The following is a 27,297-nucleotide window of genomic DNA, read 5'->3' on the forward strand; positions in this document are numbered from 1 at the left end:
TTAAGCTCTTCCATTTATTTAGCATCCATGAAGAACAACAAATTTCAATTTTCAAAAAGATAGATAAAACGTTTGATGTCATCAAAAACATTGTTTTTCAATACACATGTGATTATAACTTGGTTTATGTAAATGTGTCTATTTTATGTGATGAGTGCGTTTTCTCTTTTCTTCGAAAAGGGGATTGGGAGATCCTGTCCAGATACCTAAACAAAACTACAACAAAAGGAATCCGGCTTTCTGATGGCATGGTAAAGTTTTTGCATGAGTTGGATGAACTAATGAAAGTGTAAGAATTTAATTTAAAAAAAGATCAGGTTAACAAACAGCAAAGGAAATTTGCTTTTTATGTTAAACCACGAAATAAAGTCGCATTATTTTACTGTAAAATCTCAGAGTAAAACTTAATTTTTCTACTGAGTGCATCTGCCCATACTGTGGCTAACAAAAGGTGGTTATAATCTTTTTTTTTATGTTTTATGTCATGATCTGTGTCCGAATTTCAATTAACTTTCACATTCTACTTCATGACAAATTTGCATTGCTGTTCTTTCAGATTATCTCCTTTGATTTGCTTAAGTTTTTGGCACCTTTATTTGTCACATTAGAGGTGATTCACTCACCTATTCCACCAGACCTCCATATTTTCGCCCGTTAAGTCATGTTGACGTGCTAACTTTCTTTGTCTCCAGCCCCTTTAGTATGAAAATGATCATTAAAGTTAGTAAACCGCTATCCTCGAACAGTTTTGAACATGACCAAGTAGCTGAGACTCAGGCCCCCTCTTTCTCCGATAGGGGGCGCTCCATGAATACATTTGAGCCACCGGCTGAGCTTTGTCACACCGGTTGTATCTTATCTTCCCTTCACCGCGCGCAGTGAAAAAGGTGAGACGACAGGCTGGGCGCGAGGATGTTTTCACTGCATTCATCACTGTCACCGTGTCAGGCCCGTCCTCTTTGATGTGAAACAGACACTGTGAGTGTCCCCATGCTGTGAAGAAAGGCTGAGGTGCTGATGGAGAAACAGCATCCTCTGGGGGTTTGCAAATGATGGGCCTGCATCTGTCTCTACACTCCTTTGTCCTGTCAGGCTTTTGATTATGAAATCTCACTCTAGGAGGATTTTATTCTTAAAAGTTAAACCACTCTTTGAAATAATATCACCTAATTACCCCACTTAAACATTTATCTCCAGATTACTCTCCCATTTATTTACATTTCTGACCACATTAAAGTCCTGATCTCAACTAAACGTCTGATTCACCCTTTAATCTAGCACCTCATGAATTAGTGAGGACAGCTGCTGTGCATGTGTCAATACATGTGTGGATTAACTTTCATTCCTTTGCTTTTCAGAGACAGACACTCACAGCTAATTGGAGGATGTTTATTGGGACTTTTTAAAGGAGGTGCTGGAAGGAATTATCACCTGCAGGACAAATCTCTGCCAACAACACCCCAGCAAGTAGCAGCAATCCCTTTTACTCTGCATTTACAAAACATCTTAGACCACAGGGAGGTTGTGTTAGGCAAATGTAAAGACTGTGGTGATAGTGAACCCAGGGGAGGAGTTTGACACCTTTGTGTCATAGAGGAAATGGCTTATGATGGGGCAAGAAGGTGAGTTTATGTAAACAGTAAAAAGTTAATAAAGCTTTAAAGTATTTTATGGAAGAATTGGGTTGGGTTAACTTTGAATCCCAGCTCTGACGAAACAATGACCAAAAGTCCTTGAATTTTTTTTTTTTTTTTTTTTTTTTTAATGGAAATGTGAACATGCTCACTTGCTTGAAGTCAAAGGAAATTGGGTTAAGGGCTGTTTGATAACACCAAGAATCCAAGCAGTAAAGTAACTGAATGGTGCTGAGATTAGAAAGACTATGTAAATAGACTTCATTAAACCTGTGCCTTGGTGATAGTGAGACTGTTATCAGTTTCACCAAAGCCAAGTATGAAATACTTATGGTACATATGTTATATTATAAATGGTTGCAAACTTTCTGTGGATGTCAGGAACTTGGTATAACTAAGTTCACTTCTGACCGTATATGATAAATCTTGGCACATTGGTTAGCTAGTCTAAGAGCATGATGCCTATACGCGTAAAAGTAGAGATAAAGCTGAGAACCCTGCAGCAGGAGAGTAAAAGCGGTTAAAAGTAAAAGTGAGAGTGTCGGGAGACTGAGGTGGGTGGGGTGGATGTGTTTCTCCTCCTTAACACGCATGGCTGAGGTCGTTTATGTAAATGCGTGAATTTAATTTTCAAAAGGACAGCCCTTTTCTTTGCCCAATGAAAATGAACCGCGGCTGACACCTGGCTATAAACCCAGGAAGGAACCCAAAGTCCTGATCAGAAATCTGCTGAAAAAACTCCAGAGAGGCGCAGCAGGCAGAGCAGAGGAGACAAGATGACTTCCAGTAAGATCGAGATCCCCGGAGAGGTGAAGAGCGACCCCGCTGCTCTCATGGCATCCCTCCAGCTGATGCCCTCCCCGGTGCCCAACCCGGAGATCAAGTACACTAAGGTCTGTTTCTACACACACACACACACTCAATAGACACAACCGAACAGCTTTACGAGTAACTAGCCCGCTCTTGCGCAGTAAATGTCCGTGAATCCTTGACAGAAACTTTTCGTGAACCTAACTCTTTTTGTGCGTCAGCAGCTGACGCTTCGACTGAGAGCAGTGAGAAGCTCAGAGATGAGCAGCAGGAGCTCACAAATTTCTCTGAGCTGAACTTCAGACTCAAATAAATCTGATGATTTCGCGTTTAAACGTGCCGACGATTGTATTCAGCGCCCACGTGCTCAGTCGTACTTAGTAATAAATTATCAGTAACCCAAAAATAACATGTAAAGACAGTAGGCTACAAATGGGCACTGTATTGTATGGCTGTTATGTTATACTTATTTTTGTGTGGCTGTGTGTATGTGTATGTGTGTCTTTGTTTTGTTGCTCTGACGCTACCTGACCCAGAGCAAGTTGAGTATTAACTTTCAGATGTGAGTCAGTGCATTTTTTTATTGCACATTATGTTGGCCGGTTATGATAGCGCAAGCGACAATATAGCTGATATTTTGGTGAGAGAAAGAGCACTAACACGGGCGTGTCAGTTTAAGCTTGAATTTTTTTTTTTTTTGAAGAAAACATAAAAAAAAAAAAAAACAATATAATGTTGCAAAAATATACAGGAATTTCTCATTTTAACCTAAATTTTGGTATAAATTTCACATCACACCTGGAGTACACTCTAAGGGAAGCTGAAGACCAACATCTGTCAGGTTTCAAAAGATAATTTGCTGGACCTAATTTTAGATTTAAAGTCACATGATGAGGGGTTGCAAAGGAGATTTTTCAATGTTTTGTAAACTTAAATATTGCTAAAAAAAGAAAAAAAAAAAAGAGAAAAAGGGAGCTGTATCTTTTAAAAATAATAATCACAATTTTTAATTCTTTATAACTATGTTAATACTCAGTAGGGTTTTCGTGATGTTGATGAAAGGGTCCAGTGCTTGAGTTACTTGCAGATTTATTATTACGATTTGTTCCAAAGTCTGTGTAACTCATTGGCTCAGATGATTTTGCCTACAGTAAATACAACAAATTACACTCCACATATGTGTTCTTTGAATTCAAAGAATTGGTAGTGGTGAAAATCATTATTTTATGAAACTATTTAACATGGAAAAGAAAATCAGTCTAATGTAAAACATATATGTATTTTAAATGAAATAACATCATGGCAGGGCTGCACAACAAGAAGTCTGGGGGGGGGGGGGGGGGGGGGGGGATGCCAGCAGAAGAAAACTTTAATCAAAGAACTTTATTTATCTATATCTTATTTATCTATAACTTTATTTAACTATATCAAACTCATACTTGAGATAAAACAGCAGAAAAAAAGTTTTTATGGGTATTTATTTCAAATCATAAATTTGAAATCCTGAATAATTTTTTAAAACTGGAGTAAATAACATGCCCCTTTATTTTTACTTACAATTTTGAGCCTTTCAGTGTGAGTTGATCTACCAAAACTGTAAATGAATTTTACTTATATTGAAATTGCTTGCGTCAGGGGTCTTTTCACCAATTTGAATGTCCTATTGAGTCTATTGTTGTTTTTTTAAGTTTGCATTTTTAAAATAAATTTAGGGAGTGCATTGAAAACTATTTATTCTGCTAAGACTCCTGTGATGCCTTATCTTCAGCTTTGCAGCCAGGATGTAGTCTGCTCCTGTTTTTCTGTTGCTAATTTAAAGGTCTTACAGCTGCAGAACAAGTGTTCGTATGGTTGTTAGATTAAGAGGCATATCTCGTGGAGAACAGACTTATGATAGCGTTCATGATTGCTTGGTGTTAACACATACCTCAGTGTTTTAGGTGCAAAGGGCACGCTGCTGCTGCCGCTGCTGCTGCACCGCAAAGACAACGGTTCATGCAGTTAAAACTCTGCTGTTTTTGTAAGTGTTTCGTTCCCTCAAGTGGGTGTTCTTGTTAAAGTGGTGGACACATCGGTGTACTGGAAGAAATTTAGGGAGCGACTTGGTGAATTAACCCCCAGGAATTTGGATCATCCAGTCCCTGATGGTTAGGTAGACATAGGGGGCAGAAGGGCCCTGATTTATGGGAACCCCTGGCGGGTGCTTTCCTCACACCCTGTTCCTGTTCTCCACCCCGCTCACTGCGAGGGAAACTGCCAGCACCGTTCACAGGCCTGCAGGACGTGTGTGTATGTGGATGGAGCTGCAAGCTTCCACTCACACATTGTCCTCAGCAGTCTTTTTCACACCCACACATTCAGCCTCAGTAATAACCTTTCTATGTTCCAAAAATGCATCATGTCACCGTGACTTTTCTTTGTTTTGCAATGCAGAGATTACATCTAAATGACCCTGGAAAAAAAGATATGGCAGATACACTATCATTACTTTACAGGTTTGCTTCTATAACAGGGAAGCATAAAAAAAGGTTATTACAGTCAAGGTTTGCCCCTTGTCCTCTTCACCCAGTCATGAACTTCTCACCGTCAGAGACACGTTGAGCAGTAAAGCTTTGCCATAGTTTGCATGTTATACAGACTGTAGCTTTTTACTGATACCACCTTTACGTAAGAGAAGGTAGTTTTTGTTCACCCTTTCTCGCGTAGCTAAAAGCATAAGGAGCAAAGCTGTGTCTCAGGCGTCCTCTCCCCTACCCCCACATTTCTATCTCTAGAGCTCCAACAGCTGGGTTACAAGACAGAAACAGTTTAAAGGTTGATAGGAGCAAGGAGGAAGCCATAAATAAGAAAGCCATGATAGCTATTTATTGATGTTTTCCACTTGTGGTAGAGAGAACAGAAACTCTGCTTCAAGAAGAATTAAGTAAAAGCTCCTTTTAGTGGGTGAGACTTGTGGCCTTTGTGGTTTTCACACTGTGCAGTGATAATGAGTTGTTGAAGCAGAGGGTCACATTTTATAAGACTGGGGATAACTCGACTGCTGTTTGATTAAACTGTTAATGTTTGTGTGGGTCTGTTTTATAAATGTAAGTGCATGGTCAACACCATGTTGCCTTATTGTAGACATATTACAGCCTTTTTTAAAGTCTTTTAAATTTAGTAAAAGTGTCCTAAAGGTTTTGGTTTAATGCCTTAACAATGGTTGAATCTTGAAAAGCTTATATGAATGTACATGCGTAACATATTTTTAAATGTGATAAGTAGTTGTTGTGTGTTTTTACTGTTGCCCAGCTCTTTGATAAAGAGTTAAGCTTTAGAAAATAGCACCATGTTCTAACAAGGACCAAATTTAGGGATCACATTGAGTTGCAGTTCTCTTTACCAAATCAACGGTGATAAATTTTCTTTGTTGCTTTGCTCGTGGTGGCATTAGTGCACTTTCACCATAGGACCCTGTGCAGAACCTGCCTGCAGCAGACCTGTGTGTTTGTAAAGCAGTCTGCACAGAGACATCCTCTCAGTTTGGATGAATAAGAGGCTCCATCAATCTGTCACTGATTGAGATAGCACAGATGGAGGCTTGGGGCTCCCCGATGCTAGGTGCTGTCCACCGGGGTGTAAATTATGAGCCGCTCACACTGTGTGGGTTAGTGGCCCTGCCTCGCCAGAGCCTGACCTGTAGCTCTGGACTTTTTCACTTCAAAACCAGCATCTCACTGCGATGGAGATCAAACAGAGCCAAAGTTAGGGGATACTGTGCAACTAAATGATTTATCACAATGAGCACAGCGAGAACTCTCCCAGCCTCCTCCTCCTCCTTCTCTTCTGTGCCTTTGCTTACACAATCCCCCTGCTCACACACACATGACCACATACTCTCTACACTCCTTGATTGTGACAGGCTAAGTGTGCTCCGCCGTTAATGTGTCCGTCGGTGTGAAATGCCCACTTGTGCAGTGAGTGTAAATTACTATCTTAGCAGACATGTCAACATGAAGTCCCCTGTCTCTTAATCACTGTTTGAGGAAGAGCAGTGACAGCGAGGTTACCCTGTTAACATCCCACACCTTCACTTACGTGGCCCCACTTGACAAGGAAAGTGTAAATCCTTACATTGTCATTATGAAAAACACTCCGCTTCATAAATCTGTTAAGAGAAGCTTTTTCTCTGGCCACAGCAGAGACACAAGCGCTTCTCTACATGGTTACTCGTCCATGGAAAAACGTCACAGTTCTTAAAAATGACTTCCTCTTTGTATTCACATCCCAAGAAAAAGTGAGCGTTCTTTAAACATTCCCTTGACCTGAGACACAGAGGAACAGTCAAGTACTCAGGATACCCATCAAACTTCCGATGTTCAAAGGAAAAATAAAAAAACTGCAGGGGAGAGGAGAGGGCAGGTTTACTGTTGACTCATCACAATCCAACTGCCTCTACTTTTACTGCTCATCATTCTGTCTTATCAAGACTGAAGAATAAGGTTTTTCTGTGAGGTGATTTTTCTCTATGTTGGGTCTGAAAAGTGATGCATTTTTGTTAACATGTTTCCAGATACATAGGGGGGGCTAAATTAAGGGTGCAATTGGTTTCTGTAGGATAAAATGGACTTCCTTTAAAATCGCTTCCTAAAGTAAGAATCTGCCCAGAAACTCTGTTTCAGTCTTACAAGCTCAAAATCCTATTTGTGGCTTTGAAGACATAAATGTTAAGAAAAAAGTCAGTTGCATAATTCTGTAAATCCCCTTTTGGGCTTAGAAAAATATGTTTATAAGAAATTAGTACAATTTAAGTATGAGAAAGACGTTTATCTAAACTGTCTGGTTGTGTAGTGACGTGCTCAGTCTGCTGCGGTTTGAACTACTGGAGGAAATCCATCAAATGAGTGAATCTGCTGAAAAGTGAATAACAAGTTGTTCATAATTACAGCCTTGTGTCAAATTAGTGTTTCTCACATAACTTCTGAGTCAGTAAGAACTACTACAAACCGCTCACACACACACACACACACACACACACACACACACACACACACAAAGACACGCACTGCTGAGACAAAGACGTTTGCCAGTCAGTGACAGCCAGGTCGCCCTCGCCAAACCCATGAGTGCAGGGTGGCATTGTGTGTGTGTGTGTGTGTGTGTGTGTGTGTGTGTGTGTGTGTGTGTGTGTGTGTGTGTGTGTGTGTGTGTGTATGTGTGTGTGTGTGAGCAAAAAACATAGAAATAGAGGAAAAAAAAACACCAGCTGGTCTCCACTTTCACATGCTCCCCGCTCACTTGTAACAGTAGTAATTATAAGAGTTTTGAACCCAGTCCAGGACTAGAGAGGAAACCAAGGTCCTGTGATAGGGGAGGATATGAAACTTCCTGCGCAGACGAGGGTTGCAGGTGCCCGGCCAGGACTCGTCTGGCTGCGGAATCTTGGCGTGTTGTGTATAAACACACACACACACATATATAAACCCTCACTCTTCCCCCACCACATCCCACATATCCATTCCCCCTCCCATTATCCCCCATGTTTGAAAAAAAAAAGCCTTGAGTAGCATTACACGTCCCTTCAGCCATTAGCGTCTGAGCTGTGAGAAGAAGCAAAGAGCCAAACAGATGTTTTCTTGGCTGCAGAAAGTGTTTTTGGCATTTCCTACTTCCCATTACACTTCACCCCAAAAAGTGAATTATCACGAAAAATCACAAACAACATTGTTAACATATTTTACAAAAAGTACGTTGAACCAATTTCGATCTTCATTAAGAGTATTGACACTTTTCATAACTGATAATAGCAACGGATCCACCTGCATCATATCAGTGTCAGTGAAGATACAACAATTAAATGATTTGATGAAGTTTGTACATCTAATAAGCTCTCTAACGCCATCTGAATGTTGCTTTTGCAGAAAGGCAGAAGAGTTGCTCAATGATTGCAGCTGTTGCAGCTGCATTGTGGTCCACGCAGAAAGTGTTTACCGAAATGCTAACTGTAATGCACAAGAGGCCTCCCCTGTGTGCTGGTCACTTGAACATACAGGATTACTTTTTTTGGAAGATCTATGTTTTTAGAAGTTGAAGGCAAATTTGCGTTTGAATTCATTTAGAAGTTGCTCTTCCATTTGTCATTTTTTAATGGCTTAATCCCAGTTTTCTCAGGATACAAAGTTAACCTTAAGTACACAGATTGTTTTCATACATGAAACCATCATGTGAAGTAATAGCAGAGACTCCCCAGGGAATGGGAAAGAAAACACCATTTGTCATTTAAAAATGTGCACTTTGTGTCATTCCTGTGTTCCAAATGATCCTAAAAGCAATTTTAAGAAACCTTGAGGGTTGATTTGTGCCTCGGGCCTGTCATCTTAATCAAGTCTCTCAATGGAATGAGACAAAAGTCTAACACCAGTCCGAGCCCAGATAGAGGGCCGAGCCAAACGGCGGCTGACAGTTGTCCTTTTCTGCCCATGATTTAGGTGGCGGCCTGCTCCACTGTTCTCCTGCTTCATCAGTTCTCCTTCAGCAGCGCCTTGTGAGCAGGGTTACGCCTCGCATAAAGCTACCCACGGTCTGCATTCCTGCTCGGACTGTTCTGGCTGTCAGGGGGCTCCTCTTGATTTAGGGCGCCCCACTTCAGTGGCCCCCTACAATAAATTTAAAAACTAATTCAGTGCTCTACAGGACTTTCTGTTTTTGTAGCTGGCCCTGTGCTCCTTATCGTTCCTGACAATTTTATGAAGTGCTCTTAATGAGCGTCAGATTAAAGGTGGCCTCTGATAGAAGGCGCCTGAGAGGGCTCCAGGCCCGTCTTTCCCCATATGCAGGGGGGATGGTGTGGGTACAAAGGAGCCGTATAGGAGTGTTTCTGTAACATATGGCTCTGTAGGTTGGTACATGCAGATACTGAACACCTTAAATGTCTGTGAGTTATTCATACTTGTGTTATGATCCAGCAAGCCGTGGGAATGAAGAGGAGGAGGCAGGCAGCGAGATGTGTTTCGCTGCACTCTAACAGCTTTCAGACTGCCTGGCAATTCATACCAACCTGAAAGTAAACACAGCTAACAGTTTATAGCCAATTAAATAGTACTTAAAGCCCAGCGTTTACAGGGCTAAACATGCTGGGGAGTTAAGGGAGGCTCAAGCCTGTTGGATACTTGAACTCTACTCTCAGGTTTGTATCTGAGCTCCTCTGAAGTAGAGGGATGGTTGAACACGTGTATACACAGGAAGATTTGTGCCAGCAGATGTTCTCCTTGCACTCAATCTATCAGGCAGACTGACAGCCATTAAAAACAGTGTGTGAGCAGTCCTCTTAATGGATCCAAACATGTCAGGAAGAAAGGAGCTTTTTCTGTGCCGTTTCAAATGATTCCACCTCTCTTAATCAGTGAATGAAGGGTTTGCTTGAATTTCATGTAGCATATTTCTGAGCCTAACGACTTAGTTATCATTGTTTTTTTCCGCTTTGGTCTTGAAGATGTTGAATATATCCTGTTTGGAGAGCCAGGAGGTTGTTTAATGGAAGACTAGCTTTAACTCATCACAGGAACCAAGAGCGGCACGTGTTTTATGATCTCGTAAACGAGCAATGATGTTGTGAAACGTGTGTCTGTGTGCTTGGGGGTGGATGAGTGGGTAAATGGGTGGGTGGGAGCCTGGTGTCTGATAGGGATTTATCTACACCCCCCTCACATCCACCCCTTTGTCTGGATGGTGGAGGACTCCCCTGAGAGCAATGCTGGACAGACAGGAATCTCTGTCCAGATTTCCAGAGATTCTCCCGTATCCCTTTCACAAGAGCTGGGAGGGCTTCTGTTACTCTTTAACATGCTCCAGTACAAGCAGGTCACTTTAACCTACAAGCTGCAAGAAAACCAAAACTTTCAACTAAAACTTTGAGATACAATAAAGAAAGTTTTTATAATCTTCCATTCAAGCTCAGTTTTTTGGGAAATTATGAGAATATGCTTAAAGAAATGGATTTGTGTATTTAATCCATGTAAAGAAACATTACTACACTCAGATCCTTTATGACACAAGTTAATTTAATTGTTGTGAATTTGTGTTCTGCAGATTTTCATCAACAACGAATGGCAGGACTCTGTAAGTGGGAAGGTTTTTCCAACTTATAACCCAGCTACTGGAGAGCAGATCTGTGAGGTCCAGGAAGCAGATAAGGTAAATCCTCCACTGCATGAAGTCTTGGATATTTTTCTTTGAAAATTTGCATTTTATACTATTGATTGAGTAAAGGGTGGTAGAACCAGGTAGGAGGTTAAGCTTACTGATGCCTCACTGGATACAGCTACCGAATAAAATGAACAACTCTGCCTGAAGCACTCGTATAGAGGTTTCAGCTCTAGATCTCATTACCAAATTGGCTGTTGAATAAATGTAGTTGAGGAATAAATACAATATTTAGAGCAATACAATATGAGTAGTGGTAAAGTAGAAGTACAAAAAGCAGTAATGCAAATTGTAGTGTTTTTCTTACTGGACTCTTAAACCTACTAAGCTACTTTATGTGTCCAGCAGTCAGAAAAAGTTGATACGCAATAATGATATGAGTTAATCTTGGTTGTTGAACTGTCATTTACTCTCATCTAAACTTGGCTAATCAGTCCAAAGAATTACAGAGGCTCACCTGTTTACTGGCTCAGGTGAAATAATGAGTTTGTCCCTTGTTTCTTGCAGGCTGATGTTGATAAAGCAGTGCAGGCGGCTCGCCTCGCCTTTTCTCTGGGCTCTGTGTGGCGAAGGATGGATGCATCTGAGAGGGGCCGTTTGCTGTCCAAACTTGCTGACCTGGTGGAGAGAGACAGTGTCTATCTTGCTGTAAGTTACTACATTTGCCGGTTTAATTGTTAATTATTTTAATTTTGTCTGTTCAGCTATTTCTACACAGTTTTGAAAAAACAACTTAAACTCTCAGGGTTTGAGAAATCTAAATAAACTTTTGTAGTTCAGTGTTATTGGAGTGTCACATTTCCCCTGTGGGAGGGTGTAAAAGCTGAAACAGTATGGAAGTATGTAAGCATCACAAGGTTTATCACATATTTCTCAAACGTCTCCCCCGTCTCTCTTCAGACTATTGAGTCACTGAACAGCGGGAAGCCCTTCCTGCCCACCCTGTTTGTGGACCTCCAAGGAACCATAAAGACACTGAGATACTTTGCTGGATATGCAGACAAGATCCACGGCACCTCAATTCCTATGGGTAGGTTTTTTTTTCCCTGTTTAAGGAAAATGGACGAAGGGTATGGTGGTGACAAGGCGACAAGAGAAGTGTTAAGAGGAAAGTTGTTAAAGAAAAGTAATCAAAAGTTATTCTCATGTTCACATCAAGATAACGCCACACTGGATACAGCAACTGAATAAACTGTTTTAAGATAACAACTGCATGTGACTTTTGGAGTCCATGTAAAGGACAATTTGAGATTTGATTTCAAATAGATTTGATTGTTTTTAAGAATTAATAAAGTTGTTAAAAGCGTGTGATCTCTAAACAAATATATTGCAAAATTTTACATTTGAACTGGTTTTTATTATTTTTCAAGTTCAGGATTTTTCGGATGTCGTGAAAATAGAAGCTTGTTGGTTCACAGGGACCTTCTTAGCATAACCCCGCCTCCAACACACACACACGACGCACACACACACTCACCTATAAACACAGTTGCTATTGTGAATAGGGAGCCATAGCAATTACTGCCTTTTCTGGTACTTATTTTAAATGCAACAAAAAGAGAAGCAAGCCAGATTCAGGCCTCGGGAAGTCAGTTACTTTAAATCGGAAGTGAAATTGAAAATAAATGAATTTCTCTGAATTAGTTGAAGCCCAGGAACTATCAAACCAGAACTCAAACATATCATTACTTGTCATTACTTTGTGATCCCTGATGTGATAAGATACCGTCCTTACACCCTTGATGTTAGGCTTGGTGAATACTGACAGATGTTCTCCTGACTGGGCCTCCATCTCTTACACTACCAGAGTTTATGTAGCTGTTTCAGAAAAGTAATCATTACCAGCCCAAATTGGCTTTCTTTAAAAAGGCCATGCTTGCATTGCAGATGAGATAGATTGGCTTTAAGTTTGAGCAAACAGAACAATAATCGTCTTCTACAAAGGACGCACCGATACCGATACCAATCCGATACGAGTGTTGAGTAATAACCTGTATTCTCTACTGTGGGATAGACTGGTAGTGTTTTGGGTAAAAGGCAAAAAATGAGTTTATGGAAGTACTGAAGTTAATACTTAATTAAACTATGAAACATTTAAATGTTTTCCAGCAAAACAATTCTTCAGAATGTAAACAAGTTCTTTTCAATACTGTTATACCCTGTTGACTGGTAATGCAGCACAAAACAAAGTAAGTGCATCAGAGTTAACATTTCAAATCAAGTAGCCCAGAACGCTGATATAAAAAAGACATAGAGCTGGTTGCGGCACCATGGATCAGCCCCTTCCCACTGATACCAATCCAGCTCTGAGGGGCACCGGTACACTGATGCCCGATACCACTGATTGGTAACCATGCATCCTATCTTTTACTCAAGTTGCTCGAGAATGTGCCCTGAGGGTATGACCAATAGCCATCAGAAAAAATGTGATGTGTTGATTTACACTGAATTGCAGATGTTGGATGCGGCTTTTGCACACTTAGCTGACATGCCTTCAAGATCCTAGAGCAGAGATGGTTGATCCTTCTCTATGAGTTTGATACCTAATTTTGTATAGACTTGAAATGTTATGCATCATTTAATTTTTGGCTGGGTGGTTAATACACCTTTTTGTGATTTTAGCCTCTAGGAGGCAAAGTAATCTGAAAACACATCACCAAGGTATCGCCACTTTTTATATTCATGTGGTTAACTTGTTACCAAACTGCTCGCTCATGAATCTGCAACCAGTCTGGAAGCAGTTTTCTTTTTTTCTGTCAGGTGTTTGGCCATGTGATAAATAAACTCCTCCCTTTTTGGACCTATTTTGTTCTTAAACCTTCAAACCTTAAAAGTTACTACTGAAGACACAGCCTAAAAAGAACAGTAAGGACAGTGAACCAGGAAAGTATAGAAAATCAAAAGAACGAACCAAAGATGCTCAAAAAGTTGTTCATTGATCCTTGTCTTTTATTTAGCTATGGGTTGCAGTAGCTTCAAAATCTTCAGGTATTTAGCAAAATAGAAAAGTTCAAGTATAAAGCACTTTCCTATTCTTAGCATGCAAGGTATCAAACAGTCAATAAAACCCACAAACTAACACTTATTGTCCTGAGGAGGCTGCCACCAGTGTCACCCCTCGGAGCTAGTTGAATTTGAGGGTTGAAGAGGGGTAAGTTGGCTGTCTGTTTCAACAGGAAGCTCAAAAAAAGGCAAACAGAATAAGAGAGAGGACATGGGAAACCTCCTGATACCACTGTATTGTCCCTCTCAAAGCTTCTCTTGTACACTGCTGCCAAACCCACCACGGTGAGCTCGGGCCGACAGCCCAGGGCTTTGGTTTAGGCTTTATTTCTCTTGTAGACTTTCAGAGAAAATAAGCAGGGGTATTCTTGTGGCCTGTGTGATGTAAGGTTGTCAGTAATAATGTTTGTTCACCTGTCAGGACATCTATTATGAATATCCCCTCAGCATCTATTTGTCTCGCACGTTATGCTGAGCTTACTGTGTAAAAGTTGTATCATAGACATTGTTGAATGAATGGGGAGTGTCATTATATGGAGCACCTTTGGCTACACAGTTTGGTATAGTTTACATTGCTCGTTCCAAATTGAAACATAAGTCATTTACAGGCGTCACACTTCCAAACAAACCCTGCAGATACTTGAGTTCCTCCTGAAAATCTCATGTCTTACAGGTTTATAGTTTCGCTCTCGAAACAATAACAGTACTGACATCCAAAAAGGGTGACATATGAGAATCTGGAGCTCCATGCCCTTTATCATTCTTTCACCGTATCCCATTGAAAACCATAATCTGTCCTGTTATCTACAATCAGTCCTCTCCAAATGCAACATTAAGCAATGACTGTGGTAACAAATTTATATGCACATTTCTCAATATCAATTGTTTTTGTGAAGAATGAACAAGCATGGCACACCCTCAGTAAGTACCTCCTTTGTGCTTAAGTAATGTTAGAGGAATGAGTGAACCTTTCCAGCTGAACACCCATCTCTCTATGACCTAAAACAGTCACACTCGCGTCTGTGCTGTTGGAGGCGCTGAATGTAATCTCTCACTGGGGTAAAGAGAACAGGAATGTTGCGTGTGGGTTCATTTACAAATTAACATGTTGAGTCAACAACACAGGAGGTATCAGGTGCTGACATTTGTCACACAATTCAGGCTTTTTTTAAGCCTTCATACAGTTGACGCTGGAGTAAATAACCCTATTTTCTGTGTGTCTCTGTGTGTGTGTCCTGCACACGTGTTCCTCCACAGATGGAGAGTATCTGACATTTACCAGATATGAGCCCATTGGAGTTTGTGGACAAATTATCCCTGTGAGTATTACCCCTCCTATGAGTGACATGAATGATTGGTACAAATGGACATAAATGCTTGAGAAGAAAAAACACAGATGAGGGAGTTGGCTAAGTATAGTAGAGGGATGTTACTTGTTGCTAGTCTGGTCTTTTTGTCGAATTAAATTGTGTGTTTTCCAGTAATTCTCTGACAGTCACTGTTTATTCGGGTAAATCCAGCTGGTAAGCCCCAAAAATAACAGTGCCAGTCAGTTTTCAGTAATAAAGAAGTGAGAGGCAGAGGAGTGTGCTGAGGGATTTAACATGGTGGGTTTGAGGAAAGGAGAATGGTGAGAAAGCAGGAAAAGATCAAGGAGAAAGAGACACGGCAGATTGTGCAAGAGAGCAGAAAGCGTGTGGTTCTGCGTTGAGCCCCATGGGCTCCTGTGTAAAGCAGAAATAACACAGGCCTGTGTGTAGTACACTGATACGGCTTTATTGCACATGTGTTGCAATTTCCCGACTTTCTCAGAATACTGTGGGAAGAGAAAATACTGTACAAGTGCCGAGAACATTTTCTCACTTGACTATGTTTAGACAGAGTGAAAATGAGAGTAAGTGACTTAAGAGCGATGACTTATTGAGCTTGACTTGTGACCACCCAGTATGTCAGTCAGATGCATGATGTCTTTTCCTGTGTGCTGTGTTTTTGTTTGTGTGTGTGTGTGTGTGTGTGTGTGTGTGTGTGTGTGTGTGTGTGTGTGTGTGTGTCACGCGCAGTGGAACTTCCCTCTGATGATGACAGCATGGAAGCTGGGTCCAGCGATCGCATGTGGAAACACTGTTGTCCTAAAACCTGCTGAGCAGACTCCTCTCACCTGCCTCTACATTGCAGCTCTGGTCAAAGAGGTAAATGATCATTTTGCCGACCACAATGTGTTCACCAGGCAGTTTGCCAACGTTCAAACGCTAATACTCCAATAACTGGATCAGAATCACTTACATGTTTCAGTCTGCCAAGAACACAGTGTTCACTAGGAATTTGGCAAACACTTTGCTTGGATATTCTAATGTTAGTGTAACTGCAAGGCGACAAAAACAGATGTGTCAGTTGTTTATTTGGTGCATCTCTTCAGAGTCTGTAAACCAGCCACAGCATTTGCTACAGTTAAAGGGCCAATGCAACTAAATCACCACTGCTGAACAGAAATCTTGATAATTATCTGATCAGTTTATTTAACTTGTTTTTGGAGTTGCAGCTACACCAATGAGACAGATGACCATACTTTAAACTCAACTAAGTCACAATGCTCTTGTTTGTCACACACTTCTCTATATTTGGTTTTCGTAGGAAGTGGGATAAAACTAAAACATACAATAATTTGTGAATAAATCTTAAACACAGGTACCTCCAGGTGAAGATAGAAAGTTGGTTAATCACTGAGTTTAAAAAGCTTTAAGAAAGACTCAGAACCTTTAAGCCCCAAAGAGGCAATATGTGAAAAAGCACAGAAATACAGACTTAATAAAAACATAACGGACAAATAACAACAATGTACATTTGAAAGAATCCAGATCAGCTTTTATCAGGTTTGTATCAAACCCACTTCAGACAAACAAGACAAATATTCAATATAAACCATATCAGTTGTTGTCCATGTCCTATCAGTCTGATGCAGTTGTGCACCAATAACTGTAATATAAAAAAATACACGAAATAGCACTGGTTGTACTGCACATGTCGCTGTGCCCATGATCCACTTCTCTAAGTTATCATATTCTCTGACTTCTTGCAGCAACTGCAGCTTGCTACAGGATTAAACAATTTCTTTGCTCAGTTTGGTCTAATCTTTGGGAATCAGTACCTTTGAACAGAAGAGATAAGCTGAATTTCCTCTGAAAGTGGGTGATATTTATCCATGCTGTCTTTGTCTGCCTTCTAGCCAAACACTCACGTCAGCCTTCAACTTGTCTGGAGTATACTAATGATGTATCGTACATGATGAAAACAACTTGAGTTGTTCACATACAGTTGATAAATTTTGTATCTGGCTTCACAAAAACATATCATTCAAGGTTCACACTGTTTTAAGTATATAACAACAAAAAAAGTAGCAAATCGTAAGCACAAGGACTAGTACCATGAAATAGACAGGAATTTGAGAAAGAAGGTATTCTACCTGTTGTGTCCAGTTTACCGACAAAAATGAATGTAGGGTTCATGATTTGACATCCTTTGGTTTCGAACATAACTAGCTAATAGCTTAAACTAACAACAAACTGATTATTTGGTGATATATAATGTATGCACTGAAATGCATGTACAGATGTGACCAGTTAGCTTAGAATATAATCTTGCTTCTTTGTCAGTGTCAGCATCTCCAAATCTTTAAACTGAACCCAAATGATTAGAATTGGCCAAAGGGGTAATTTTTCTCAACAGGAAGTTGAGTATCAACACTGAAACATGTCTAAGTACTGACACACACAGTATATAACAAAGCATCACCAACTTTGACATACAGTACTCCTCCCTTGACTTCTGCAAGTTAAAAAGCTCCAAATATGTCTTCACCTCAGAGAACTGTATGGTTTGAAAGCGTGAGTAGCGTCAGGGTTAACGAGTCCGGTTGTGTACGTATGGGGTAAACACATGAGTAAGTTAAACAGGAGAGGAACAATACGAGACCACATGTTCATGCAGAAAAACCTTATCATATTGTACAAATCTGTGTCCACATCCTCCCTGTCTTCCCCCGGCCCTCTCTGGCCTCGCCTTGGTTTGGAGACTATCTGTCTGCTGCCTTAGTCTTTTTGATGTTCTCTCAGCTCTCTGCTAGTAGGGAGGTAGGGTTGGGTCCGGATTCCCCCCACACCGCCTGTGGTTTTGCTTGGCTCTGCTGTCATCTCTGCTAAAGCTTGTTTCCTCTCACATTGTTTTGACAGGCCGGCTTTCCACCGGGAGTCATCAATATTTTGCCAGGATTTGGGCCAACGGCAGGAGCTGCGATCGCTTCGCACATGGGCATTGACAAAGTGGCGTTCACAGGATCAACTGAGGTATGTTTCCCCTTCCAAGTTGTTCTGATGAGCAGCTGGTTACTGCTGGCTTTTATCAGCAAATGACACAGTGATCAACATGTGCAGAGCAGAGGAGCAGGCTGGGTAATTAGGGGATGTTGTGTGCATGTATTGAAGTCAACTGACAAACAAATGGGCTCTTACTTTAAGCTGCATGCCCTGTTATTACTCCTCTTTATGGGGGGGTTCTGATTTTATCTTGAACACATGCATGTATACGAGCTGTTTTAATAAAAGCACATTTCTCTGAGAACTCTGCCTCCCTTCTGGTCCCCTCCTGCTGTCCCTGCTGTATTAACATACCTCCAGAGTCGTTTTCATTGCACTTACAATCAGGACATGCAGGAAAAAACCTATGCAGCTTGGCAGAACATTGTAGCAGTTAATGTGAAACTAAATAATCTAGGACACACACCATGTTAGGTGTTGAGTGTTCAGACGTGATGCAGTCCGAACACATTCCTCAAGGAACAGCGGATAACTTCTCTGCAGATCATTTATAAACATCTGTTATATCCAACTGGAAACTAAGCCCTACTGAAAAACCATTTACAAGGATCCAAGTGTTAACGTAAATCAATATGTGACTGGACTCTATAGAAGGTAAATAATTCAGGTTTAAGTATGATTTTAGTTGGACTATAGTGGTGTGATGGAGATGTAATGTGTATGTGTTTGTTTTGTTAGGGACCTTCTATGAGCCCATGTTGGTAAAATGTTACAATTTCCAAGGTAGGCAAAGGATATCCCCAGTCTGTTAAAAGTCATAGCTTAGTTAATTTCAAAAATTCATTGCGCAGACAGTCAATCAGTTTGTTGTTTCAAGATGCTATGAAGAGGATCTGTTTTAACTGGACTGGCTTGCCAACTTTGGCCCGCAGTCTCACGCACACTGTCGTAAATTACTTTAGGGAGGCGTGTGCATGTTTTGGCATTAGAAGGAGACTGGATCAAAACAAATTTTCTTAGTTCAAGACAACTTTTTAGCAGATACAATGTGCAGCGGTCAGGTGTTTATCAATAGAGTTACGTAGCGCTACAGTATGAAACTTATCTGTAGGCAAACGTAACACCAAGTAAACACTGTCAGTTTGTATGTAGTTCAGTAGCTTTCTACATTTAGCATTACTCACAGCCCCAGGTGCCAAGACATGTCCGTAATGTGTAAAGTTAGTAAATCCTGGTTAGCTATGTCCTGCCAGTCATCTACCAAACAGAGCTAACTTAACCTCAGTCTTCATTTTATTGATAGACTCAAGTTTTAACAGACCACTGCAGAATACCTGCTGACTGTGAGCTGGAATGGATATTACCACAAGCAGTTTAGCCCCTGTGTTAGCCTTTAGCTTGGGCTGTATCACTCTCCTGTTTAGTTTTCTTTTACTCTTCTGTCCTTTGTCTGTCTGACAGTTAGGCTCCTCTATCCACCATCACTACAAAATTAATCACAGAAATCAATTTCAGCAGAGGAAAACACAGATCTCTGTGTTTTATCTTTTCTCACTACTAAACTTCGTCAGCTGGCATGATGTTGTCATAGAGACTTAGATGTGCCATAAATCAATTCAGTCTGACACGACCAGACCAGGAAGCTAAGAAGTAGCATTTTGAAAATTACCTGTAACCTGTAATATTTGCGCCGATAATCTCGTTTTAAAGTGTGGATCACAATCAGGCATATATCTAGAAGGGAGGCTTTTTCAAGATCACTTAAACACTCCTCACAGCCCCTTTAAAGCTGGTTTTAATGAGGGGAGGGATTATTTTCCCTCACATCACAGTTGTTTTCAGATGGACATGAAAATCTTTGATAGTTCCTAGAATTTTAACCAGGGCATCAAAGTTCTTATTTGTCTGACACTTCAGTTTATATGCTGAATAAGAGTTGTACTATTATCTGCTCACCAGTATACAAACATAAACATCATGATGCACACAATAGATGTAATATATCTGACAACATGAGGACACTATAGATAAGCTCCAAGTAGATCTCCAAGCATTACTTTAGACTCTTCTAGTACGACAGTAAGTAAAAGCTCACTTTAAAAAGCAGTCTGAGTGATCTTGTATCATAAAATATCACAACCTGAAACATACTTTGAAAACAGACAAAACATACGACAAAGTCAAGACTGATAGTACTCTCAGTGTTTTATATCTTCTTCAAAACAGGCTAACAGATTAATGGAAACTGTCAGATTGGGAGCTGTTAGTAGCTGCATATTAATGAAATATAATTGAAGTATTAACAAGGCTGTCATCAGAAAGTTATGGAGTCAGAGCTCATCAGAACTTTTTGCTGAGATGTATATTGTGCATCACTGCTTCCAGCTTTGTGTCTTCATAATTTTCCAAAATAAACTTACAACAAACATTTTCCTGTTGTCAGTACTCTTCTGAAAGGTTCAATCAGTGTGTGCACGCGAGCTTGCAAAATGCACCTTCTCACACAAACAACTTCTTTGTTTTATCATCCAGTCTTGACTGAACATTTCCTTTGTGAGTGGCCCAGTTTTTTTTACTGGTTTTCCCGTTGTTTCATGTGATCTGGAGTCAATTACTGAGCGAATGAGCCAGTGCTGTAAGAGACTTCTGATGCCCAGACAGTGAGTCACTGCACTGTAGTAGCAGTGGTGAGAGATGCTAGCAACCACAGCATCTTTTCACAGGGATGAAGATGGTGGTGAAGCTACAGGTGGATTTTAGTACCACAGCTCATCTCAGATCTCACTCACATGTGGCTGTGACTCCACATGGAGGATCCTTTCAGCCCAGCATGTTTCCTTTACCCTTGAATAAACACACTAACCTCCCATTAGTCAGCCTCTCTGTGTCTCTGATCAAAGGCAGACAAAACACATCAGGAACAAGAGGACCAGCCAAGAACTTTTTTTTTTTTTTTTACAACATTAGCACAAGCTCCGAGAAGATATGAAGACAAGATGAGTCTTTTCCATGCATGAGGTGGGGGGGGATTTTCCTTAGAAATGGAGAGGCTACTTTTCCACTTCACCCTGTCAGTTCTGCTGGAAAATAAAACAGGCTGTGTGGGTAACAGGAAGACGAATATTGTTTGGGGTGTAGGGGTTATTAGGGAGGTGTGTTGGGTTTCTCCTGCTTTGTCGCTCATTTTTATATAGTGTGAAAACAGTGTGTCAAAACGTGGAAATTATATCAATTAAGCATCTGGTTCATTACACTTTTGAGATTTGACACAAGTATCTCCAACAACTAAAGTGAAGTATAGTGAGATATTAAAGGGTTGGTACCATGTCTGTTGTAGCTTTGTACAGAATCAGGCTTTCAAGTTCCCTCTTTTCAGTTTTCTCTTAAACTTAGCTGACTTACTGCTTTGTTGTGTGTCTGGTTTAGAAAGATATTAATCATGTTTTAGTCTATGCAGGAAAGCAAACACGTGTTGCCACTTGAGGGATATTAGACAATACCTTTAGCGTTTCATGTGTTAGCCTTTCTCGAACAGAGCACTTGACATCATTACTGGCTTTCATTTTTGCAAACAACATGAAAGCACTTAGTTCAGTGTCCTAGGAAGTCGCTGGTTTCTATGAATTCCCATTGCTTTTTGTAATTACAAAAGTAAAACAGTGTAAATGAATATCTGCGTTGTCTGCTGGCAGTACAAATGGTTCAAAGTTAAATCCACTGTGGTCCACTCCAACTCTCCTCAGTGACGTGCTGTAAATCTATGATTCATAAGTATGTCTATAACGCCAGTGATATTGTTATTTACACAAGGAGTAATAGGATTATGGAAGGATAACAAAAAAACGAAGACAAATCCCTCATGGTGCTCTCTATTGACACAACAGACCCCCACCCTCACTCCCTCATCTCAGATAGTCAGACCACAGGACACCACCCACACACCTTGTGGTTACTCCTTCCTGTCCTTCATTAGACATCTGATGCTGTTTCACGGCTAAAACATCATTTATTTTCCTGTAGCTGTCTCCAAAAACGGTAATAGATATTCATTCTGTGTGTTTGCAGAACTCATATTTCAGCTGGTGTGTTCCCTGTTTGGAGCTAACCAACCATCCTTAAGCTATTTAATGGCTCCAGCTGATTTACTGGTCAGGCTGCTGGCCTGCATCTGTGAGTAAACTCAGGATCTGTTTCCTTCGCAGGTCGGCAAGCTGATCCAAGAAGCAGCTGGGAAGAGTAACCTGAAGAGAGTGACGCTGGAGCTGGGAGGAAAGAACCCCAACATTATCTTTGCAGATGCCGACTGTAAGTTTTGAAGCAACATTACAGGTGGTCAGTCACTGCTGCCATTTTGTTTAGTTGTCTCATTCTCTTTAGCTTTAATCTGTACATAACCACACATGAAAAGGGAATCTTTAAATACTCAAAAAAAGCTTTGTGTTGCTATGAAAACCTGTGGATGGATGGGTTTCATATAAATTCTAAGTGGCTCCTCAAAGTGGGGGTGCAGCGGCTTTCAAACGCTTTCAGCAGCCGTGAAAGGGGCTCCCTGGGGCCTGTAAATCAGGAGAATGGACCCTGACTCAGTCGGGTGCTTCAGCCGAGACCAATAAATCACAGGGGTTCATTAACCCTTCTTGCACAACAGCAAGGCCCTGTCTCTCAGGTGTCAGGTATCACATTGGCACCAGATACGTCCTGTAAATAGTGGCCCCCATTTTGTACCTTTATAGTGTAGACATTTTAAAAGGCATTTTGGATGTTTCTGATTAAAGTTACTTTCAGTACGACTGTCTTTTATTTTTAGTCCAATCTAACTATTGATTAACTAAAACTCCTCTTCTCCCAGTGGATCTGGCTGTGGAACAGGCCCACCAGGGTGTGTTTTTCAACGCAGGCCAGTGCTGTACAGCAGGCTCTCGTATCTACGTGGAGGAGCCCATATACGAGGAGTTTGTTCGTAGGAGTGTGGAGAGAGCCAAGAGGAGGATAGTGGGCAGCCCCTTTGATCCAACCACTGAGCAGGGTCCACAGGTGAGCTCCACAAATTAAAAGCTCTGTTCTAACTTTTACACAAGTTTTAAAAAACAGTATTTCCCATTTATATTCAAAACATTTGCTTTTCTGTATATTATGATCTGTTTGACCAGTGTTTGTCTGTCCTTCATCTTCTCAGATCAGTCGGGAGCAGCAGAGTCGCGTGCTGGAGTTTATCCAGAGCGGCATCAGTGAAGGAGCCAAGCTGGAGTGTGGAGGCAAAGCTCTGGGTTTAAAAGGGTTCTTCATTGAGCCCACTGTCTTCTCCAATGTGAGGGATGACATGCGCATTGCCAGAGAGGAGGTAAAATTAAAAAGACCAGTAATTTGATACCTCTAGCTGAGCCCTTGCATTCATATCTGTGTAAAAAGGAGTGAAGGGGGTGTTTTGATTTTTTATTGTGGTAATAGAAGTGACTTCTAATGCTTACTTTAATAGAGTACTTGACTACATTTACTCTTGTTACTTTGCACCACTAGTAAAATCACACACTAGATAAAATTTCGGGTGTGATTGATGCCAGCCCGTCCTTAACCCTTGGCACATCACAGCATACTGCATATAAAATGTAAATATGATTAAATATGTTAATGTTATACAACATTTAAAAAAAAAAATCTGTAAATCAATATAAAAATAAATTTCTTTCCTGATGTGTTAACAGATTTTTGGCCCAGTACAGCAGATCATGAAGTTCAAAACAATAGAGGAAGTGATAGAGAGAGCCAACAACACGGACTATGGTTTAGTTGCAGCTGTATTCACCAATGACATTAACAAAGCCATGACCATATCCACCGCCATGCAGGCTGGCACTGTCTGGTAAGTTTCATCTGACTCTGTTTCTTTAGCTGCAATCAGTAATATTCTTCATGTGGGAAGTATCAACTGTTACAGCCTCTGGCATCCAGAAACTGAAGACTGGCAACATGCCACTTCACTATCATTACACAAGCTGCTGCTTTTCTTTTCCCTTTTTTTCCCTCAGCTCTGACATTCAAGTCACAAAATATATAAAAAAAAATCAGTCAGGGCACGACAACATGCAGACTGTAAATCTTAAACGTAAACGTAAACTCTAATTTTGTCATATGTATGAATGAAATGGTCATGAGCTGTGTTCTTCCAAGGTACACCTTATATTGTTTGGTTTTCTTTTGTAATTACCTTCAGATGGCTGCGAGTATGGATAGAATTATAGCTCAGATACAGCATCTGCCAAGAATTTTTCACCATTTGTCATACTTGACTGCAATCCCCCATAAACAGAGGAAACATTTTTCTACCTCGTCCTTCGTTGTTCAAACTGCCCAATCATTATTACACTTCTCTCCCTTTGTTTGAGACTTTGTTTGGTGTGACCAAATCAAGCTTCTTTCTGTGTTTTTTCCTGCCTCCCTTGTTAATGTTACATTCAATGACTCTAGTCCACAGACACCACACTGTCTTTACTTTTCTCCTGATCCTGCCCTTTGGTCATTAAGGTGACATCCAGTAGAATTCTTCCCATCTTTATATTTAGTGTAACCCCATGATGTGTGTGAAGTTTACAATGAAAAGTCTCACACAAATACCTCCGTTACATCTATGTAAAATAATTAATTCTGTTTTCTTGGAGATATTAAAACTTTTCTGTCACAGGATTCATATTTCCAGGACAGACAATAAAAATATTGATAATTGATGACCTTCTACAAGGAAGCTAACAGGTGATTTCCATAACATTAAAGAATTTCTTAAACTCAACTACCTGTTGACAGCTAAAATTACAATGCAAGGCAAAAGAAACCCAAATCTCTCATTCCTGAATATCTGATGCTTGTTTCTATGTTGAAAGTTACTTTTAGTGAATGAATTTGCTCAAACATCTGGGTTAGTGGTTGCTTCACTGAAAATGGAACCATCCTCCTCTAAATCAGCTTTTTTTGGCCTAAAATCTCTTCCTTTTCACTCCTCTCCAACTCGATTTTGAAGCAACATTCATTCACTTTTATCATTCCCAGATTGCTGCTGGAAATGAATTGTGAAATATACAACCTGACAACTTTCAGCTGTGTTTGTTAAATAAAGTTGTTAAATCCAGCATTTGAAAAGAAGCAGTCATGATGACGATGACTTTTGATATCTTTGTAACCAAAAGTAGTTTTGATACTACTGCTTTGGATAAGCATTTTACAGTAACAAACCACAGGAGGCAAATGCAAAAGAGTGATAAATGTTTTGTGTATTTCACAGGATAAACTGCTTCAATGCTCTGAGTACACAGTGTCCATTTGGAGGATATAAAATGTCTGGCAATGGACGTGAATTGTGAGTATGACTCAGTCCCCCCCTCTGAATATGACAGACACTGAATTTGTGTTTTAAAAACTTGCTTAACATCCCATAAATCGAGATGTGCAGCATTATAACCCCCTTTTGGTATTTGTTCTCAGGGGAGAAAACGGCTTGAAGGAGTACTCAGAAGTGAAGACCATCACAATGAAGATGGTGGCCAAGAACTCTTAAGGCAGCCACACTTGTTTTTGGGAGGAATAAGCTTCTTCCTCATCATCGCCGCCTCATGTTGGGTCCGTCCACGGTGACAAACCACATTCACCATTCAAACCACTTATCTCTGTGGTAACTACAGGCTGTGACCACTTGCTGCCCTCCCAGTTCTTCCATCAACTCCACATTGCTCACCATGGACAGCCAGCCAATCCCTGTCCAGCTCTCTCCAGTTTGTGGACTGTCTTAGTCTTACTGACTATTACTGAACGACCCCCGTAATGTATACCTCCTACACTAACTACACTAAAGCACTCACAGATACGATGGAGGAGGCTGTTCTGACTGAAAACCTCAGTAGCAAACCCCCTACTCAACCAGTACACCCTCATCCTCCTCCTCCCCTCAGATGCTGGATGCTCAGAGACTCGGTCGCCGCACTTGCAATCCACCTTTTATGAGCAGTTTGGCATGTGTTGGGAGGCATTTTCTTCTGTACTGTGCGGCATGGTCTGCAAAAACACCATGTGTCGTTGTCTTTGTAGAATTTATTCAAACATGTCGGCTCATTCAGGACCTCTGATATGAATGGATGAAATGTCAATTCAGAATTAAAGTTGATCTCTAATTGTCTTGTTCATATTTTAGCTTTTATGACTAAACACTGTATGTCAACCTTTGACTGATGTAAACGGGAAGATTTAACCTCTTAAAAACATTTTACTCTCACCTGCTAAGAGAGGAGTAGATGTGTTTTAAACATTATGTAACTGATTTCCATTGATGTGCTCTATGTTTATGTTTATACAATCATATGCTATAAAATTGTAAAATTTTCATTATTTTCAGTAAAAACTTTTTTTTTACTGGAAAATGTTTTTCTGAGTGTTTACTGCATTACAAACCATGGTATATTTACATTTAGCCATATCTATTCTCAAAATGTGGATTAGTTGTAACATTTGCGCACATTGAACACAAATTATCTCATTTATGAAATTAGATTAAATACACCTGTTAGTATTAATCAAGTGTCCAATATTTGTGTCCCGAGTTTTAGATTCAGGTTTTCCCTAAATAGATGGTTGACTCCTGGTTTGGGTCTTTGCTGCTTGTACTCACTCATGAACTTGAATTGAAGAAAAGTCAGACTGGATGTGCTTGACAACATTAACAAAGGTTGCACCGACAGTTTATTTTCAAAGATTCAATGATTTTCAATCACATTCCCCTGGTTTTGCTAACAGATTTTGTGTAAACCAAACATGCCAACCTCTTTATGTTTTAGTTACAAAATTATTGTTTACCTTTCTGTTTAAAAAAAATACTTGAATAAGGCGTCAGTTTTTGAAGATTGCATAGTGAAGTGAGGCTTTTACTGAGCTTTTTTACATTCAAACATTTACTTTCTGTGAATGAATTTATAACAAAAACTTCCCGATCTGTTTAGATACACAATATTCAGGGCTTCAGCTTACTTCATGGATGTCTTCCTGATGCAGTCGGCTCCACAGGTAGACTCATTACAAAGACATCCTTGTTATTTGCCTCTTTTCTTATATTACATTTAACAAATTAAATGTACAATTTATTAATCAAAAGCACAACTGTTCTGTCTATTATTAACCAGTGGTTCCTGAGTAAATTCCAACCAGTGTGTTTGGTTTAGCATCTTAATGTTTTTTTTTTTTGCAACTGGTCACTTAAAATAAAAAGATAACAATAATAATAAAAATTGATAAAAAAAATTTGACTTTGGCAAATACATTTAAAAATAGGTACCAATCCATATCAACAAATTAAAACTCCGTTTTCAGAATATAATATTTTT

General features: G+C 40.2%; 1 protein-coding gene across 1 annotated transcript; it reads left to right on the forward strand.

The window, feature by feature from the left end:
- Positions 1-2,270: 2,270 nt before the first annotated feature.
- On the forward strand, positions 2,271-26,251 carry aldh1a2 (aldehyde dehydrogenase 1 family, member A2). Its single transcript, XM_074666157.1, has 13 exons — positions 2,271-2,527; positions 10,512-10,616; positions 11,133-11,273; positions 11,526-11,655; positions 14,886-14,947; positions 15,689-15,817; positions 17,855-17,968; positions 22,141-22,243; positions 22,788-22,972; positions 23,115-23,279; positions 23,641-23,798; positions 25,212-25,286; positions 25,412-26,251. Exons 1-13 carry the CDS (start codon positions 2,411-2,413, stop codon positions 25,482-25,484), a joined length of 1,557 nt encoding a protein of 518 aa, XP_074522258.1. The 5' UTR covers positions 2,271-2,410; the 3' UTR covers positions 25,485-26,251.
- Positions 26,252-27,297: the final 1,046 nt, after the last annotated feature.

This window comes from Halichoeres trimaculatus, unplaced genomic scaffold (assembly GCF_033239565.1).
Source record: "Halichoeres trimaculatus isolate MK-OKI-2021-1 unplaced genomic scaffold, fHalTri1.1 fHalTri1_scaffold_3, whole genome shotgun sequence".
NCBI lineage: Eukaryota > Metazoa > Chordata > Actinopteri > Labriformes > Labridae > Halichoeres > Halichoeres trimaculatus.